Raw genomic sequence first — 15,201 nt, forward strand, 5'->3', positions numbered from 1 at the left:
GGGTGGTGGATTCTCATTAATAACGAACAAGCAGCAACATTTTGTTTTTAAGTAATACAACAACATGACTGTAGTAAATCTGTAAAATGGAAATTGACTAAAAATTTCAAATAGCATTTGGTTCGATCAACTAGCAATTTTGTTTCTTGATTTGGATTTGATTATTTTTTTTTTGGTTTAATATTATAATACAGCTAGGGTATGGTACAACTTTGGTTTGTCTGTTATGTTTCCACGTTAGCATAAAATACGTTCTTGTTAAGTGTTGTGGTTGTTTTTTGTTTTTTTTTTTTTTTTGGTTATAAAATTTTTTTCTCAGTGTATGTTGTCTGTTCTAAATGCTTCAAAAGTGTTCAAATGTTGTTTGGTTATGTGGTAATGTAAGCATTTATTTACTCTTCCAAAACTAGATTTTAGGTACACGCACACACACACACACATAGAGTATATGAATGAAAAAAGTAGTATTGCTGGGGAAAGATGAATGTTTTCGTTTTATGATTTTACCATTAGTTCATATTTACACACAGAAACTAGTGTATAAATATCCATATTTCTTGCTTTAATTTGTTTAAGGCGGACTTCACGATATGTATTATAAGAGTCATGAGATAAGATATGAAAATGTAATATTTTTAGTTTTATTTTTATTTAGTATATTTCTTTTATTTATTTTAAGTTAGCATATTTCTTTTTAGTTTCATTCCCTTAGATAATATCGTGAAGACGGCCATGCGTTTTTGTTCTAGCTTTTTGGAAAAAATGAATTGTGTAAATTGCCATGAATATATAGAATATAATAATCTTAGACTTTCAATAAACATCGATCATACATAGTTTTGATGCAATACTAAATTAGCTATATGAACATTAGAAGGTGGAGTAATTTTTTGCCATGTGGAAAAAGCGTTAATTGTAAAAATTATATAGACAAAGTAAGTCTCAAAATATATAGTATTAAAGAAGACTTTTTATACCCTCCACCATAGGTTGGGAATATACTTATTTCGCCATTTCGTTTGTAACACCTCGTGATATTCGCCTAAGACCCCCTAATGTATACATATTCTTGATGGTCATGACATTTTAAGTCGATCTAGCCATATATGTCCGCCCGTTTGTCAAAAGTTTATAATTTTTGAAGGCGTATAGCTAAGAGCCTGAAATTTTGCAAAATACTTTTAATTAATGTGGGTTGGTTGGGATTGTTCAAAATCATTCCACGTTTAAATATAGGTCCTATTTAAACCGATCCGCAGATTATACTGTTTGAGCCCCAATTCTTATCCGAATTGATTGAAGTTTTGCTTGATGACTTTTTCTATAACCTTCAACAGATAAGGTACGTATGGTTCTAGTCAGTCTTAAACCGATCTACCGAATAGACTTCTTGAACCTATAGCAAGCGATATTCTTATCTAATTCATCTGAAATTTAGCACGATGACTTTTTCTCCAATATAAGGGTTATGTATAGTTTGAATAAGTCTAAAACCTGATATAGCCCCCGTATAAACCGATCTCCGGAATATGCGTCTTTGTTTCTACAGGGCGTAGTTCTTATCCGATTTGACTGAAATTGTGTACGATGAATTTTCCTATGACATCCAACAGATGTACCAAGTATGATTTGAATCGGTATAAAACCTTATACAGCTCACATATAAACCGATCTCCTTATTACACTTCATGAGCCTTTATATATCGCAACTTTTATCCAGGCATAAAAAAGATGCATAGGGAATTTTTTTTTATTTTCCGGTTTTAGTTTCTACCTGTAAAGATAAACGTCAAATGAACTTGACAAATACGATACATGGTGGAAGGTTTACAAGATTCGGCCCAACCGAACTTAGCACGCTTTTACTTGTCAAATTTTATAACATGGGGGAGTATACGTAATATTGATCTGAGGCCCAACATAGTATAAATATTCTTGATATTAGTGTGAGTCGGTTGGGATTGTAAATGGGCTATATCGGTCCATGTTTCGACATAGCTGCCATATAAACTGATCTTGGATCTAGACTTCTTGAGCGCAATTCTCATCCAATTTGGACGGCCAGTTATTTTATTTTTACTTCCAACAACTGTGCTAAGTATGGTCCAAAGGGGTTATAACCTGATATAGTTCATAAATAAACCGATATCGGTTATTGACTTTTTGAGCCACTGGAGGGCGCAAATATTGTCCGATTTTGGCTGAAATTTTGCATAAAGTGTTTTGGTTAGATCATTAACAACAGTGCCAAATTTATATTTCAAATTCGTACACAACACTTAAATCTGATGGCAGACTGCCACTTAAACCTAACCTATTTCGTTTCAATCGGTAAACATGTCCGTTTGGCTGGGTTATAGGAGTAGGGCGTCCTCCAAGATTATTTGACCCCAAGGTTTTATATAAATTTTGTTGTGTTGGGTTACCATAAAAATGCACCTATCTCCGAGATTTGGGATTTTTGAAAATTGGTGTTAGGGAGTGGGTCCGCTCTCTCGCATATATCACGATATAAATTGCCCTACTTTCACCGGGTGGCAAAAGTCTACCATCTCTGAAAATATCATGCAAATCGGTTCAACTGTTTTTGAGTCTTATCGGAATGTTCAAACGCCTTCTCCATAGTAAACCTAGATTTTTAATGACCACAAACTCAGGTTGGGTCTAAATTGGACGGATGCACAGAGGCCCCGACGTCGTGCTACAGTATCAGTGAACCCTGCCCTATGCGAGCTTCTTGGTAGGGCGGACGATAACAGCCTGGATCTTATGCTGTGAGTTACAGCTTGGTGAATGGTCTGTGGTCGATTATTTCGCGAAACGAGACGTCGCTTATGCTGAGCTGAGAAGTCTGATATCAGACTGCTATTGATATTGAAGTGTTGAGTAAAGGTCATTATAACATTAGCTCCTAGGCATCGCTTCGGATGCAGTGTAGGCAAACTTCTTTAGGTTGCGCAATGACATGGAGGAGTTGAAGACAGTCAATTACCTTTTGTGCTCGATTCTCCCAAGACAATCCAGTCCTCTTGTCAGTGTTCTAGTTTGGGATGCAAATTTTTCGGAACCAAAGACCTATAGACCTATAAGACTCACATCCTTTCTACTTAAAGCCATGGAACGTATTCTGGATACCCTAATAAAGAGTAGGACATCCAGCGATTCGTTCAAATACATTCAGCATGTCTATATCAAAGGAAGGTAGATGAAGACTTCACTGGACGAGGTTGTGAATAAATTAAAACAATGTGTCGATGCCATGACGTATATATCGGCAGTATGCATTGATATCTAGTGAGATTTTAACAATGAGAGGAGCGAGGAATCCTTAGACCAGGATAACTGACAAGGCCAAATACTCTGGAGTGGTCTCAGATAGGAAACTGAATTCGAAGTGTTACATTCGGGAAAGTCCCGAGAAGGCACACAGATGTTGGGTTTTATTTATAAGGCCCATAGGCCCGAAATGTGTCTGGTTTCGAGGATAGACCACTGTTTCTACGGGAGTTCAATTAGACCATTATTTACCCTGGTATTGCTATCTGAAAATTCATTCTACGCGGATGTATCAATGCTAGAGGACACATTGGGCCAGAGGTGTTCATTGAGAACCCAGGGGCTGAGATCGAGTTTGTGGCCATAATGCGGTTCTGCAGGCGCTGATCCGGCCAATCACTGAATGCGTCAGGTGCTGTGATGTTGACGGGAGGACGTCGGGTGTAAACACCTTTATGGACAGTATACTGGCCAACAGGTAATAAAAACCGGGACGACTATGTTACGAAGCAAGCCACGTAGCGCAAATGTTTGTATGTCCACCTATGACGCAGAAGGACTAGGTGCGAATCCCCCCTTATCATTGATCTCAAAATTGAACGGACAACACTGATGTGAGAAGTTTCCCATTGTAGGATGAAAGAGCAGACGATTTGGCACTGAAGGCCAGAAGACTGCCTGCCTTCAATAAACTTGGTTAAACATAAACCGTTGTGGCCGACACATTCTGAGTTGTGGGTGTGGCCGAAAAACCCGTATATAACACCATAGATTAGCAAAACAGTCCATAGGATGACGAAAATCCGATAGCATGACGAAAATCCGATAGGATGACGAAAATACGATACGGATCGTAAGAATACAAGTCTGTTACTGAAAGGAAGATCAATATAGCTTTCGGTATCATAGCGGGACAAATAGAACTTCGAGCTCACTTATGCAGAATAGGTGCGGCAAGTGTCAGGGATGGGTAGGGCATGTGCGGAAGATGATGGGACGTTAGATTATTTCTCATGTTATTGTCCTGGATTTGCAGCCAACAGATACCGGCACTTAGGATTTGACACTGTACCAGACTTGAACCGCCTTAGGGGTGTGGAATGAAAAACAATAAGGGATTTTGTTAGACACATGGAATTCCTGATTAATAATTATTTTCCAGGTTAATTTTTATACAGCCCATCATAGGATGGGAGTATACTTATTTCGCCATTTCGTTTATAACACCTCGAAATATTCATCTAGGACCTTGATCGTCATGACATTTTAAGATGATCTAGCCATGTCCGTCCGTCTGTCCATCTGTGTAAGGCTAGGCCCTTGAAATTTTGCACCAATACTTCCTCTCAGTGTAAATTGGTTGGGACTGTAAATGGGCCAAATAGTTCCATGTATTGACATAGCTTCCATCAAAACCGATCTTGGGTCTTGACTTCTTGAGCTTCTAAAGGGCGCAATTCTTGTTAGATGTGGCTTAAATTTTGTGTGTTGCATTTTGTTATGATTTCCAACATCTGTGCCAAGTATGGTTTAAATCGGTGTATAACCTGATGCAGCTGCCATATAAACTCTGCCACTTCTCGAGCTTCTAGAAATCTCATTTACAGCTCCATTTGATTGAAATTTTGCACAGCGACTTTTTCTTTGATCCTATGATCCTATACGTGCCAAATATGGTTTGAATCGGTTAATAAGCTAATGTACCTCCCATATCCCGATCTCCTGATTTTACTCCTGAGCCTTTAGAAGGCGTAATTCTTCACCGATTTGACTGAAACTTTGCACAGTAACTGTCTCTTTAACTAGTAACATACGTGAATAGCTTCTTTAGCTGATATAGCTTCCATATAAACCGTTCTTTGGATTCGACATTTTGTACAATGGTTTCAGCTATGTCCTTCAACATACGTGCCTAATATAATTTGAATCGTTTTAAAACCAACAGCAATTCTTTCCCATTATCCTTGGTTTGCCTATGAAGAGATACCTGACAAAGAACTTGACAAATGCCATCCATGATGGGGGGTATATAATATTCGGCCCGGCCGAACTTAACACGCTTGTTAGTATTTTGAGTGCACAACCAGCCGATTACTGGCTTGGGCGTGAGTCCATAGTGGCATTAGGTGGATTAATAACCGCATTTTCTTTTCAACCTAACCTAACATATGACTTACGATATGACAAACTTTAGATTTTTTTAAGAAAATTGAACTCAAGACTTAGGACACGAACCCGAAATACTTGTAAAAATAGGGTAAGACTTAAGACACGAACTCGAACAACTTGTAAAAAGAATAAAAGACTTAAGACACGATATCATGGCATTTTGAGGCAAGGTTTCGCACTTAAAACTAAATCCACCTTTATGTTCACATAGCTTGTAATTTTTTTTTTTTTGTTTCCAATTGACATAGATTAGTTTTTGAAACTATTTTCATGTTTTGTGGCACTTTACAACTACTACACTAAAACAGATCAACGATTTACACTCTTTCACTAGAATTCATCATATATGTATGTATATTCATTTCATCATTGTTATGTTAACCCATCATTTAATATTATTCTCATTAATAATATTATTATTTCTTTAATAATTTAACAAAAAAAAACTTTAAAGGAAAAATTCAAAGAAAAAAGAAAGTTATATAATACAAAATTAAAATTGTTTTAATAGAAAATTATACATTAAAAAAATTTAATATAATTAAAGTGTATTTATATACGTTAAAAAGTGACAAGTGTTTATTAATTGATAATAATAGGAGTGTGTGTGTGTTGTTTATTTTAATTCATACTTCATTGCAAGTGTGTTAAAGGGCGCATAAGAGAACATTTACATTGGTTCAGCTTAAGATTACTTTTCGGTGGGATTAGCAAATACGGGAGAGAAGTGAGTTAAAAAAAATCGCTTATTTAATACCAAACATGCCATCATTTCGATAAGAAGTCAAAAGAAGAATGCAAATCTTAGCTACATTGCTGGGGAAATTATAAAAGGTGCTTTTATTTTGAGATTAAAGACAAACATTTTGTGGTTTGTTTCAAACCAATTTCAAAATATGTGTGGATTTTAGATTAAAGAAACCATTGTGGGATAGAGAGAGTCAAACAATATGCTTTAGTATAATTAATTTTTTCAATTTCCAGAAAGTGATTGCAGTGGTTAACTTTCCATGGGGATAAATAGATAAAGTGAGAGATAATAGATAGTAAGGTGGTGGTAGTTAGAATGTGTGAAGAAAGAAAGCCATTACAAAAATTGCAAAGAGATTTTCAAACAGGGGCAGAGGTGTTGTTTTATTTCTCATTGGATATTTGCCAAACAATAGATGTGTTATTCAAACTAAAAGAAATGTGAAAAACACAAAACTTCCAAAGCCAAAGAAAAAGAAGTTTTCTTCAAATGCAACTAATTAGGAATAAAGATTAGATGAAATCTCAGATGATACCTAATTTCTCTGGTGATTTCAAATTTTACATTATTTACTTGGTATGTTTTTTTTTCTTTTTTTTTTCGTTTACTCAATCAAAAATAGTTTGGGTACTTTTTTTGATAGTTTATTAATTAAAATTCAATAGATTCATTGGTAATTAGTTGTTTTTTACTTACAGTTAAAGTTTGCTGATGATCGATATGGACTGTAAATTGCCTTGCGGTGTGATTGGAACTGATATAGTGGTTGTAGGTGTAATGGTATTCTATAACTGGAGGAGTTTGCTGGTGTTTTTTAAGTTTGTGGTTGTTTTTTGGTTCAATAGTTTTGTTTTGGTTTTTGTTTCAAGGAATGATGTGTGGTTGTTTGGTGGTTTTTGGTTGTGGTATTACAGGATGTTTTTTTTTTTTGGTTTGTCAAAGCCATTCATTCGATTTCGAAATTTGTGTTTTTTTTTTCATTTGCAGGCATTTGGGTTTGTTCATTGTTGTTGTTGCATTTTCGTATCAATTGTTGTAGATGTTGTAGGTAGTGGTGTAGTTGGTGTTTCAAACAGACAGATAGATGATGAATATTTGCCAGAGTTTTTGGTTTGGTTTGATTTGATTTTTTGTTTGTTTTGTAGTTGGTTTGGTTCAGTGTAACATTCAATGAAGTGTTTCGGGTAACGATGAGTGTTGGTTTTTGTTTTGTTTTTTTGATTTGGATTTCAAAAGATTGCCAAAACATATTTAAACGATTTCGAGTTTAACATTTAGAGGAAAAAAATTGTAAGTTCATATAAGGGTTGTTAACGAACATTTTGGTAAATAGTTTGTAATAGTTGCAGTTGAGAAACATTTTCATTTTGTTTATTTTTTTTTTAATTGTAGAACAGTGTCAAATTGTTGTTGGGTAGTGGAAGTGGTTGGTATTCATGGTGGTGGTATTGGTGGTGGTGGTGTTAGATTGTTTTAAGGTGGGTGTTGTTGTTTTTGTTTTTTTTTTTATTTCAACACAAATTAAACAGGAAAAGAAAAACAAGAAACTTGGTGTTAAATAGTTTAGTAGTGGTAAACAGTGTTCTTAGAGATAAATAATGGTATAAAAAAATATAAAACAATACATAAGATTTAAATAAACAAAAATTATTGTATAAAATCAAAAATAATAAAACTAAGATATAACAACTAAAATGTAGTAATAATAAAAACTAAAAATTTATCTTTTAGATGGGTTTACATTTTTTCTCGTTTTTTCTCTTTTTTTGTTTGTTTTAAATTTTGTTAATATGTTTTTTTATATTTTAAATAATTTACTACTGGTTGAAAAACAATAGTTTTTTTTTTTAATAACTGTACTGAAAAAAGAGCATTCCAAGTTAAGTAGAAATAATCGATAATTATAGTTGTTTGTTTTGGTTTTTTTTTAAAGAAACTCAACATTTAGACCTTCTAAAAGAGTTTTTGGTTTTCTCAATTGTCTGAATGTGTTTATCAATTGGTGTTTCCTTTTGGATTTCTGTTGATTTTCTTTGTTGGTATTGGTTTAATGTTTTGGTTAAATGTAAAATGTTAGTATTTGTGTTTTAATGTTTGTATGTATATGCGATATACGAATATGTTGATGATGATTATGTCAGAGTAGGCAAGGTGCTTGTGTTTTAATGTAAGATTTAATTTGAAAAAAAACATAAAGAAAAATTGCTGAATTTGTGAGAATTTTAATATACATTTGCTAGAAAATGCCTGCTGGAATCTATTTATGGAGGAGAGGAAATTTCCAACAAGTCTATAGTGCCGAGTATTTAATTTCGGAATGATAAAACTCTTGCTAGAATGCAATATTTCAGGTCCAGCTAAACGTAGTCAGTACCTCACTTAAGGTGCTATTACACGACATGTATTTGTCAAATGACCTGTCACTTTCTGTATCCTCATGTCAAATGGAGCGCGATCTAAAGCTGATACTATACGACCAGACATGCCATATCAACTGCCACTTACTGTTTTCATAAGCCTTGTCTTATTTACGTCAAACACGAATAGAGCACACTCTAAAAGGCATGTACTCTCCTATTTATTGTACTTTTTTACAGACATGTGTTAACATGTATGTTCAATGACATAAAACCTCGATTTAAGCGAAAATGTTGCATATTTATTCCAAAATCCAATTTTCAAATTTAATGTTTCATACGTATTATACATATGGTATAATACCACCATATTTATATTTTTGAAATTGCATGTAACATGGCTAATAGTGTAATTGCAGCTTAATCGGCATTTATTTCCATATGCGTTGTAATTTCGCTTATTCACTTGTATGTTCGAAGAAATAAGGGCTGGAATTTGCATATTCCTGCCAAAAGCCAATTTTCATATTAAATCTTTCATACGTATAATACATATGGTCTAATACCACCCTTACTACTGTGTAACATATAGGGAATCAGAAATCAAATAGATGACGATGTATCTTGTCTTCAAGGAATAGATTAATGCTGAGATAATTGAGGAAAATAACTGAAAATGAATTGAAATATTCAATAACATTCCCAATGTGACAGATATTCACTACAAGGTTATTTAAAATATGCTTAAATAAATTGGCTTAAAAAATGTCTGTCAAGGTAGCCATATGAATGAAAAAACCCATTCTCAAGGGAAAGGGTAAGAAAACTACATAGGAAACCTACCCTTTTCCAAGGAAAAGGGTAAGAAATCTGCCCTTTCCAAGGGAAAGGGTAAAAAACTACCTTTTCCAAGGGAAAAGATAAGAAAACTACCCTTCCCCAACAAAAAGGTGTAAGGTAAGAAAATAAACCTTCCCCAAGGGAAAAGTTAAGAAAATTGCCCTTCCTCAAAGGAAAGCGCAAGAAAACTAACTTCCCTCCTGGAGAAGGGTAGGAAAACTACATTTTCTCAATGGAAATGACTTTACTCATGGGAATAGGAAGAAAATTAAATTTTCTCAAAGGAAAGTGTAAGAAAACAAAGTTCCCTCCAGTAAGGAAAATAGTAAGAAAACCACATTTTCTCGAGGGAAATGGTACGAAAACTACCTCTCCACAAGGGAATGGTTAACAAAACTAACTTTACTCAATGGAAAGGGTAAGAAAACAGGATTTCCCCAAGGGAAAGGGACAGGACAAAAAAAAAGAGAAAAGGTTAGAAAACTATTTCTTTGAAAGGGTAATAAAACTATTCTTTTCCAAGGAAAAGGGTAATAAAAATACTGTTTCCCAAGGGAAAGTATAATAAAACTACCTTTCCCCAAAGGAAAGCGTAAGAAGACAATCGTTACCCAATTACTTTTCGTCTAGGTAAGGGCTAGTAGCAAAGTAAACGCGTTAGAAAACAACTCTTCCCCTAAGTAAAGGAGTAAGAAGGCAACCCTTTCCCAAAAGAAATGGTAAGAAAACTATCCTTTCTCTAAGTAAGGATAAGAAAACTACCATTCCCCCAAGTAAAGGTAAAAACCACCCTCTCCCAAAGTAGAAGAGTAAAAAACAAACCTTTCCCAAAAAAAGGGTAAGAAAACTACCCTTACCCAAGAGAAAAATTAAAAAAGTTACTCTTCCACAAGAGAATGGAGAGGAAAACTACCCTTCCACAAAGGAAAGGATAAGACAACTACACTTCCGCAAAGGAAAAGGGTAAATGCTAAGAATGGGCAAGAAAACTATCCCTCCATAAGAGAATGGGTAAGAAAACTACACCTCCACAAGAGAAAGGATAAGCAAACCATTCCCCAAGGTAAGGGCTAAGAAAACTACCTTTTCACAAGGGAAAGGGTAAAAAGCACCCCTTCCCCAAGGTAAAAGTGTAAGAAAACAACCCTTTATCAAAAGAAAGGGTAAGAAAAATAACCTTCCTCAAAATAATGGGTAAGAAAACAACCCTTTATCAAAAGAAAATGTAAGAAAACTACCCTTCCTCAAAATAAAGGGTAAAAAAACAACCCCTTTCTCGAATGAAAGTGTAAGAAAACTACCCATCCTTAAAAGAAAAGGTAAAAAAGTTCCTTCCTCAATAGAAAGGGTAAGAAAACTATCCCTTTCAGAAATGAAAGTGCAAGAAAACTTCTCTTTCCCAATATAAAGAGTGAGAAAACTACCCTATCTCAAATGAAAGGGTTAGAAAACTACAATTTCTCCAGAAGAAGGGTAAGAAAACTACATTTTCACAAAACAACGGATAAAAACTACCTTTCGCAAAAGAAAGCATAAGAAAACTGCGCCTTCCCAAGGATACCGGTAAGAAAGGATAAGAAAACTGTCCTTCCCTTGGATAAGGGCTAAGAACACTCTCCCTTCCCAAGAAAAAGGGTAGGAAAACTTCTCCTCCCCAGGGGAAAGGTTAAGAAAACTACACTTTCCCAAGGGAACGAATAAGAAAACTTCTAATCTCCAAGGGAAAGAATAATAACTAACCTTCCCTAAGAGAAAGTGTACGAAAACTACCATGCTCCAAGAGAAGGGGAAAGAGATTTACCCTTCCCTAAGGGAAAGGATAAGAAAACTACCCATCCTAAAGAGAAGAAGAAATTTACTCTTCCCTAAAGAGATCATAAAACTATTCTAGGGTAAGAGACCTATCATTCCCCCAAGGTAAAGGGTAAGAGACCTACCCTTCCCCAAGGTAAAGGGTAAGATACCTACCCTTTTCACATATAAAGGGTAAGAATACTACACTCCCCGAGGGAAAGGGTACAAAAACTCCCCATTTTCAAGAGAAAAGATAGTAAAACTCTCATATAATAATAATAACAAGTAGGTGCAATAGACGACTTCAAGGATTAATCTAAAATGGATTAGAGTTTAACCCATGAGTCTCATGGAACGTCAAGGAAAGAGATCATAAGCGGTTATATGCAACCACTGTTGTAGAATTCTGTTAGTGAATAAGTCGACTTAAAAAGGAAGTGGAAACTGTGTTATGTGTGGCGAAAGCCACCACAGGGCTTGGACATCTATATGGCTGAGTAAAGAAAATACAGGCCAGTAAAATACTGGTCAGTAAAGACTCAAAGTAAATGCTGGAAGACATTCTGTAGCTCCGAAGAAGATAGAATTGGAAACTGTGTAATGTGGTGGCGAAAGCCACTACATCTATAAGGCTGAGTAAAGAAGATACAGGCCGAGCTCAGTAAAGACTCAAAGTAAATGCTGGAAGACATTCTGCAGCTCCAAAGAAGATAGATACGAAGCCTCTAAGCTATGGAAGAACTTAGTCTTCGCACCTATTATGGTAGGGTACATTCAGAAGTTGAAGAACATGTGTACATTATCCAATAGACAATGTGTGAAGAGAAAAATTCTCCAACGAACAACATGGCGCAACATAAAGAATGTCACTAAAACTAAGATTCGTCGGGGATTGTTAAGAAAATTGGTTCTTGAATCAAAAATTCCGTATCCATTAAATGGCCATGTCCTTATAATGTACCGCCAAGCGAACTATGAGCTGTGTCCGATAGTAAAGGCATGTCTTATATTCCTTAACGGTGGAAGGATATAAAGGTAATTTTTATAGATAGGAACATCGCAGAAAAGTTCTCACTCTAGAAGAAAAAGCTTAGGTTAGGTTTGTGGTCTCTGCAAACTCTGCAATATTAACTTTCAAGCCTTTGTTCTAAAGAGAGTAAAGTGGCAACTCATCTGTAAAAGGGCTATTTAAAAACATTGCTGCATGCAGCACGGTTCATGTATTTGCATTAGAATACTGTGTTTTGGTAGTTGATACGGTTCACATCTAGGTACTGTTTAATATTAAGTCAGTACGCAAATTTGCCCATGAAAATTCCATTAAGGAACAGCGGCAAACTTCTCACATATCAATGAGGGCTGTTCGATACGAGTTTAAGCTCAATGATATTAGACCTCCTTTTTATAGCCTTCTCTGAACGGCATGCAATAGGGCGATAACTCTTTGGGGAGAAGTATAGTTACCCACAAATGTTGTCAGCATTAGGAGGGGATAAACATCTCTGAAATTTTCTTCATAGTCGGACATGCTAACCTCTGCGCTATGGGGGTCTAACTCAGTATTGAACAATAAAAGGCGGTTTAGATTGCACAATGTAGGGATTATTATTTGTTAACAATCAGAATGCTTCTATGATAACATATTGGCTAATTTTTCCTTTGAGATATTTGCTATTGAAGCCATTCTAATATTTCCATACAAAATAAATTCTCACAAATTCTTTAGTTATCAAAAAAATTATATAAAAATATACATGATTTTGTTTTTTGAATAATAAAAGTAACATTAAAACTAAACATTTAATTGTTGCTTTCTTCCTTAAGGATTTTAACATCAATTTCCAGGTCGTATACAAAATTGGAGTGACAAAAATTATAAACTAATTCATTGAAATTTTCGAAAACTTCTTCGTTTCCATAGCGAGGCATACACAAATAATTGGGAGTTAGTGGAGAACAACTAAAAGTGATGGACAAACTAAATGCACAAATTAGGATGACATTCAATACAGACATTGATCGACTGGTATACAAGTTAAGAAGTTAATGGATATGAGTATAGAGCGAGTTTGATAGCGAGAAATTTTTTAGGCCGAGATAGCTCGAAATATAGAAGGAGCAATAGGTAAACGAGAAAAAGTGTTTTTTTGGTAGTTTCTTTTTCAAAAATTTTTTTTATGCATAAAATTTGTGTGAATTTTGTACTTACATCGTGCTGTTGTTGTAGTTGAGAGTTTTGTTCAAAGAAAGATTTTTGTGGTGGAGGTGGTGATGAGATTTTGTTGTTGGTGTTCGTTTTGTTATTGTTGTTGTAGTTGTAGTTGATGATGAATTTTGATAAATTTACATGTTGTAGAAGAGAAAAATTTTGATTCGTTTCATGTATGGCGATTAACAATCAAAATTTTTGATGATCGTTTAGAGAGGTTGGTGTTGGAGATGAGGGCGGATCGGATATTTTCGGAATTTTGTATTGTCAACAAGTCAAATTGGCAAATTTCATATATGGAAGATTGGAAATAGTTGTTTATAGTTCATGTGGTGTCGCGGGTGGTGGTTGGTAGTAGTTGGTGGAGAAAAGGTGTGGAAGTGACAGTGGCGGTGAAGAGATTGTAGTGTTCATGAGTGTTTTTACAGGGTGTCGTTGGTTGGTTGGTTTTGAGGTGGTGTTGGTGTTCATTTTTTTTTGTGTTTTGGTATTTGCATATATTTTATCAGATTTTTTTTTTTTTTGGTTTTCGATATTCAGACCCCATTATCGTATTTTTGGTTTGGTCAAAATTTTTTCAATCGTACACACATAATAATTTATGAAAAAAAGGAAAATTAAAAAAAGAAATATATGAGATTAATAATATTCAAAAATGGCTTATGATAAAAATGAGCATATATAAAGATATGTATATATATATATAAAGTCTCAATAATTTATAGAAGACTGCTGTCTGATATGTAACAGTAATAAATCTTTGTTCATTAACAGGTGTATAGAAATCCATTTAAATATTTTTAATCTTTAATTAAACATATTTATAATTATTTTTAAAAAGATATATGTATATGTAATGTATGCCTATGTATATGTTCGATATATTATTAATGTTTATATATTTGCAATATGTGAAAGAAATCCTATTCAAATTCTTAGAAAAAAATTAAGCTAAAGCTCTGTTAAAATATTTATAATGCATTTTTTTTGTTGTTGTTGTCATTATCATCATCATCATAATCATCTCTCAAAGAAAACTGGTGTATGTTATTTATATAGTTATGCATATAGAGATATGTATATATGAAAGAACCCTCAACAAACACAAATACATTTCAAAATATTTGGCCATGTTCAACTTTTCAAATAATGATGAAATACTTTGTTTTAAGCAAAACTGTTTTCGTGTAATAAATATTATATATATATATATAAACGAAAGTTATATCTTTAAAAGCAACATAATTTAACTCATCTTTTGTGTTATAGTGTAGAATTCTTAACTGTTTTCACTTCTTTTGTTCTTTTATCTTCTCAAAATTGCTTTTTGTTTGAGATCTCAAACAAAAACCTAAGTTTATGCAAACATGTTTTGCCACAGCATATTCATATGGTAGTGATATGAGAATATGAGCAATATTTACCCCAAATTCCATCCATAATGCATCGACTATACTGCCCAAGACGGTGATCAGATCAAAGATGTTCCAGGGATCTTTAAAGAAGTTCTAGAGAAAAAGACATAATTAAAGGAAAATTAAAGTAAATGAATTCATTAGTTAAAACTATATTAAAGAAACGATTTTATTTGTTCTGGGAACTCAATTTTATAAAGCCATTGCTGAAATTTCAATGTGCCCTCCTGAAAAAGCTGCAAAACTTATCTTACGTCTTAGGAAGCATTTAGTTCAGCTTTCTCTTAGTATTAAAATATTTGTTGTGTTTAGCCCTTCACCTACCTTTAGACCAAATGCTATCAATTTCATTACAGTTTCCAGAGAGAAGAAAAATGTTAAGATCAGATT

General features: G+C 34.2%; 1 protein-coding gene and 1 long non-coding RNA gene across 13 annotated transcripts in view; one reads left to right on the forward strand and one right to left on the reverse strand.

Annotated features, from left to right (window-relative positions):
- LOC106092358 (uncharacterized) overlaps nucleotides 1-15,201 on the forward strand; it is a 324,230-nt gene that overhangs the window by 268,220 nt on the left and 40,809 nt on the right. The window lies entirely within an intron of this gene.
- The window catches only part of LOC106095970 (voltage-dependent calcium channel type A subunit alpha-1), a 296,916-nt gene that overhangs the window by 86,570 nt on the left and 195,145 nt on the right, over nucleotides 1-15,201 (reverse strand). For 11 of the 12 annotated variants that reach the window (XM_013263455.2, XM_059368089.1, XM_059368092.1 and 8 more), the window contains one exon: nucleotides 14,821-14,904. In XM_013263455.2, the coding sequence (XP_013118909.1) occupies nucleotides 14,821-14,904 (84 nt within the window). Of the gene's footprint in view, nucleotides 1-13,396; nucleotides 13,403-14,820; nucleotides 14,905-15,201 lie in introns of all 12 variants that reach the window. The other variant, XM_059368096.1, reaches the window with a different exon arrangement.

This window comes from Stomoxys calcitrans, chromosome 4 (genome assembly GCF_963082655.1).
Source record: "Stomoxys calcitrans chromosome 4, idStoCalc2.1, whole genome shotgun sequence".
Classification (NCBI taxonomy): domain Eukaryota; kingdom Metazoa; phylum Arthropoda; class Insecta; order Diptera; family Muscidae; genus Stomoxys; species Stomoxys calcitrans.